Source organism: Pterocles gutturalis, unplaced genomic scaffold, assembly GCF_000699245.1.
Source record: "Pterocles gutturalis isolate BGI_N339 unplaced genomic scaffold, ASM69924v1 scaffold107, whole genome shotgun sequence".
Taxonomy (NCBI): domain Eukaryota; kingdom Metazoa; phylum Chordata; class Aves; order Pterocliformes; family Pteroclidae; genus Pterocles; species Pterocles gutturalis.
In genome coordinates this window covers 38,529-43,828 of record NW_010114902.1, presented here as the reverse complement: position 1 = coordinate 43,828, position 5,300 = coordinate 38,529, and the positions used below count along the sequence as shown (strand labels likewise).

Here is a 5,300-nt window from a genome sequence, read left to right as displayed (position 1 = left end):
GGCGGGGTTCCCCGCCGTTACAGGACCCGGTGTATTTTCGTGCTGCTTTCCTGCAGATAGGTGAACCCTCACCACCCAAGGTCCTCGCTAGCTGAAGGAGAGGTTTGTTTTTTTTTTCTACATTTGCCTTCATTTGCATTTGTCTGTTAACTGTTATTACTCTGTTGTCTGTTAACGATTATCACTCTGCTGACAGCCAGGACTGGGCTCCATCAGAGGTGCAGATCCTTCATCAACTACCAGTCCTTCCAGTTGCCAGGCTTAAGACCTTACAGCTAAAAAAAACTATTAAAAGATATGGATAGCTTTCTGGGGTACAAAAAGTTACGACATCTACAGTTACAGCTGCTCGCTGAAGGATCTTTAAGGGAACCAAGTTTATTTTTCCTCTTGCAGTGCCATCTGTCCGAATTCGAGTTGCTTTTAGTCCTCTGGGCTCCCCCTGCGAGGGACTGACCATTTGGTGAATGGATTGGGTTACTGTCCTTTAAAACATCTGCACTTCTCATTTCAAGTATCAACCTCACTAAAAAAAAAAATAAATAAATCCAGAGAACAACATTGCACACCTTCAATACAATGACTTCAATAGGCCAATGGTTTGTGATAATAAATTCCAGATTATTTTCCCAATAATCTAGAAATCCTGCCTTTTGGATAGACACTTGGTGTTGAGGTCGATTCAGACGCATCCGAATGCTCTATGAAACCAGTGTAGTCAGGAAATAAAAATAATAAAACCTCCCCTTTAATTGTTTGGTGTTTATAAATTGGTGGGTCCAAAATTTAGCCGGTAGGGATCAATACACTTACCTATCGTCCCTGTTTCGCAATAATCCTGAGTTCCTTCCTGGAATACAAGACAGTGTCTTTATAACTCGGGAGTGGAAAGGGATCCGAGGATGGAGCAGCTATTTACAGGGACAGGCTAACGCTCACCGAGCCACAGAAGGAATAAGCAAACGCCTCGACGTCGTGGGTATGTGTAACTAAAAATACTTAAAAGCAAAAATGATCCCATGGAAATCTGTTCACCAAGCTCAGAAAAAAGCAAAAACGAAGCACTGTTGCCTCAAGAATTACCGCTGAGAAGACAAAACGCTGCAGATAATACACACCAAGGCAGTTTGCTCTCATTATCCAGTATACCGTAACGTCTCCTCTTTCCGAGAAAGCTACTGATTAGCCTGCTTGTACGAAAAAATAATGTTTTTCCTCAAAAAACTTAAGTTAGCCCTTACATAACCTTGCCTTCTTGTCCAAAGAGGCAAAATGTGAAACATCAATGTGCAACGTGTTATGAAAAGCAACGTGTTACGAAAAGCGGTTTGGGTTTTTATAATTTAGAACAGAATTTAGCCTATCTTGAGCAGTGACAAAGTGAGAAGTGAGATAGTGTTACTCATGCAAATTTACCTTCATTATTTCTAGGTGGTTTCAAGTTCACTTACTGAACACTGACCCAACAGGGCGACACACATTGCAGCACGACATAAAGCTGGACAAGCGATTTTTTTTCCCTAAGCGAAGCACGATTGCTTCTTTGGTTAAATCCCCGTGTAACTCGAAATTAATGCTGGGTGACGTAGCGAGAGTTTGAAGGCTCATTTTCTCCCAAGCCTGCCTGAAGTTACTGCAATGGATGCAAATTATCAAAGAACATCAATCCCTTTAACAATAACCAGCAGTACCAAGCAACCCCCAAATCCTTTCTACTGATGAGAAGGTTACACCACCCTGTGTGTTCCCAAGACGTTTTTCTTTCGGGTCACTCTTCTTGCACCCCCATTGATGAGACCTTTGACGAGTGGTGGTTGCTTTCCACAGGTTTGTTTCTTCTTCCATAGCATCTCTAGATGCTAGAAAAACCTCTCAGCCTTGCCAGCCTCATGTCAGCCCCCTTATTAATCACCCAAGGGTTTTAAACAGGAGTCGACGTGATCATCCTGCATCACCACGCCGGAAGAATGTGACACAAACAGGTCCTTCCACTTCCTAAACAGATGCAGGTAATTGCACTTGAGTTTCAGCCAAGCTGATGGAAAACTTTAGACAAAGGACGCTGCTATCAGGTATCACGCCTGTGCCACCAGCTCGGCCAAAGCAGCCCGTTTTCCCAATACAAATGAATGAACTTCTGCTTCTAATTCTATTAAACCACAATTCATCACGGTACTCAAACAGAAATTGCCCTGCGGTGAGAATTCCTGCTCAGACTCCCTCAGTGAATTTACTATGAACCATCATATCCTACACATTAAAAAAAATACCATCCTCTGTAATGCCATATTCTTGTTTTTAAGCTGTTGCTTCCCTGCTATTTTGCAAGATGTAGTACTGTACAGCACATCCCCCAGCAGTGATCAGCATTTTCATGACTGTATTGTTAGCATTTACGACTAGGAATATCAAAAACCCTCCTCTGAGCAGCTTCGTCTCTAGATGAGCACAACACTGCTATCTGTTGTACATTTACACCTCCTTTAGTCGCTTCAAATGGCCAAACAGATGAGGCCAACACACAGACTTTCACTATTTTCTGTGCAGGACGAGGTACTGTGTAGATACCAGAGCACATCCCTACCTTGACCACAGCCAGCCCCACGCAGATTCCGAATCCACCTTCTCCCGAGGGTTACAGAATTTGGAAAGCGCTCCTCTCTTAGGACCCTTTGACAGAGCCCATTATTTCCCAGTCTGTTTCCAGTAACTCGACAGCACACAGACTGAAGTATGAACACGTGCAAACGTGGGGTATCGTCAGCCTGCTACGTTAAAAGCCGACGCAAACTGGGAGCCATCCACATCCAGCTACATGCCTCCCAGTTCAACAGCAGCCTATTCTTCCTCGGGGGTCATTCAAAACGGGGCTCCTTGATGCCAGCAGTGGGTTGGGGATTTTTGTTTGTTGTTTTGAGTTTTTTTTAAATATATGGTGGGCATAAGAATCTTAACCGGTGCCATAAAACACCTGTTCCTGGGGCTACAAGGAAAATAGATACACTGGGGAAATTCAAAGTATTAACCACAAACAAGAGCACTGCAATGAACAGAAAATCCATGAGCTGTGCTATCAACACGTGTTTACCTGCTTGTGAGCGTGATCGTAAGAGTTGATGTGGTTGTCGAACTCTTGATGCTTTTGATACTGCTTGTCACAGAGTTCACAGTAGAAGTTTGCTCGGAGGTCTTCCAAAGCCTTGGCAATCGCCTTTTCTTTATCAACATAATCCTGCAAAATTAACCAAAAAAATGCATCTGTTAAAACGAACTGGAAGATGACAAACTAGTCGTTCAAGGAAAAATAGTCTTTAAGAAAACCTTAGTGTACACTGACAATTAAATTATTTTTTATTAAGTTGACCAGTCGTTGCAATTTTTTTTTTGTTTGTTTAAATAAAAAGGATAACTTTGCAATACCACCAACCTGGCCCTGGCTCAGCTTCCCAACATAGACCGTAATCTTGTCATTAGCACAGGTGTGAGGAAAAGGCGACTGCTTAAAAAAAATCCAGCGCTGATGGCAGGAAGGCAGTTGCAGCATCAAGAGCAGAGCCTGCCAGGGTGTCTGAGATAAAAAGAGGTTCAAAGCCTCCAGCAGATACAGTCCGGCAGCTGCCTGCTCGCAAAAGATGTGCAAAATCCGCGTCGAACGAAGGTAGATGACTGCTTTTGGAACAGAATCTTAGCAGTTTAAATGCTGATACTTCCTCCATTTTGAGTGCTAACAGATGTCTGCGTGCTCCCAGCCTGTCTGCAGTTCAGTAGGGAGGGACGCGGATCCGCGGCTGGGAAAGCACAGCGCAGAAACCACTGAGCCTGTTTCACTTCAGTGTCATTTGTCAGTTAGTGAAATCTTCCCAGCAGCAAAGCTCTCCATTAAGCTGAGCTCAAACACAGGGATTACACCGGGAGTGGGCACAGGTAGCTGCCATTTAATAAAAGACGGGGAGGGAGATGGCCTTGGAGGTTGCAGACAGTGTTTTTTTCTTATATAATTCAGCATTTGGGTGCAAAACCAAACCTCCAGGCAAAGGTGTCTGATCTGGCAATGGTCACATCTTCCTCTCTTTAAGCATCAGCTTCTGGATTGGCAGCGGCAAAAAGCTCTGGGACTGTGGAAATCCCAGTCCCTCAAGTGGCTGTAATGGTCTGAAGTGAGTCTGTGCTGCTTTTTTTTTTCACCCCGGCCCCAGGGGACAGAGCCGGGGGGGGCTCAGCAGCTGGTGTGGGGGGCTCTGAAACACACCTGATGCTGAGACACACTGATCTGAGGGCTGAGCAGCTTCTTCCTCCAGCCAGGTCATTTCCATTACAATCCCACCAGCAAAATTAATAAAACATCGCCACTGGTAACACAAGGAAGCTGGGGAAGGTTCATCTTAGCGAGATGGAAGCACTCACGCTGATGCATACTAGAAAAAAAAGTTGCAACGGTCGTATGACAAAATGTGCTGTACTAACATACCCCGTATAGCTATCTACCATCCGCGTTTCAGCTGGAATAAAGTGAAATTATATTAGAAAAAAATAGCCTAACATTTGAGAAAAAAGCAAGAGTTCAAGAGTGTCTGTCTTCAATATAAACTCCTTTTGGGAAAGGTCCTCGCATGAGCAAGAGGAGCTAGCAAACATTTAAGAAATATACACTACAAAAGCTTTTTTTCTTTTTATTTAAGATCTTGTTCGAGACTACATGTTTTATCTACCAGTTACAACATAAAAATTACAGTAAAATAACATTGCCCAGCATCTTTTCCATAATGCAAATGTAATGCAAAAAATTTCAACACCCAAGGTGGGGGGGGGGGAAGAAAAATCTGAAAAATTCTACTGCTAAAAGGTTTTAGTCAATTTAAAGCACTGTTCACCTTCTAAATAAAAAAAAAACTATTTCAAGTTCCTGCTTCTATCTATTACCGGAGGCCCTTGCTAAGAAGAAGAAAAAACACAACAAAACTATCTGGAGGTTTGAGCCTGAAGCAGGTCCCCAGGAAGACATGAAAGGAAAACAGAGCAGCGTGAGATCCGCAGAACAATGACGTTTAAAGTTCCTCTGGAACCCTGCACAAGCTTCCTGCACCATGGGCAGGTTTTTTTCCGAAAGCATCCTGTGGCTAAACAACGAAAACATCGCCGTTTGAATGATCAGAATCTACACACCAAAAAAAAAAAGGGAACTAAAGAACATTTCTTGCTTGCTTCTTGGTTGCGGAGTTATCTGCAAGCCCTTTGAGAGCGGCTGAATGGCTCATCAGGATGCAGCCACAGTTGGCAATTACATAATGGACTCCTGCCGA

General features: G+C 43.5%; 1 protein-coding gene across 1 annotated transcript in view; it reads right to left on the bottom strand.

The window, feature by feature from the left end:
• Window positions 1–5,300, bottom strand: part of GPATCH8 (G patch domain containing 8) — a gene marked incomplete at its 3' end in the record, with an annotated part of 38,554 nt that overhangs the window by 9,891 nt on the left and 23,363 nt on the right. The window contains exon 5 of the mRNA XM_010074944.1: window positions 3,089–3,232. Coding sequence (XP_010073246.1) covers window positions 3,089–3,232 — 144 coding nt within the window. The remainder of the gene's footprint in view (window positions 1–3,088; window positions 3,233–5,300) is intronic.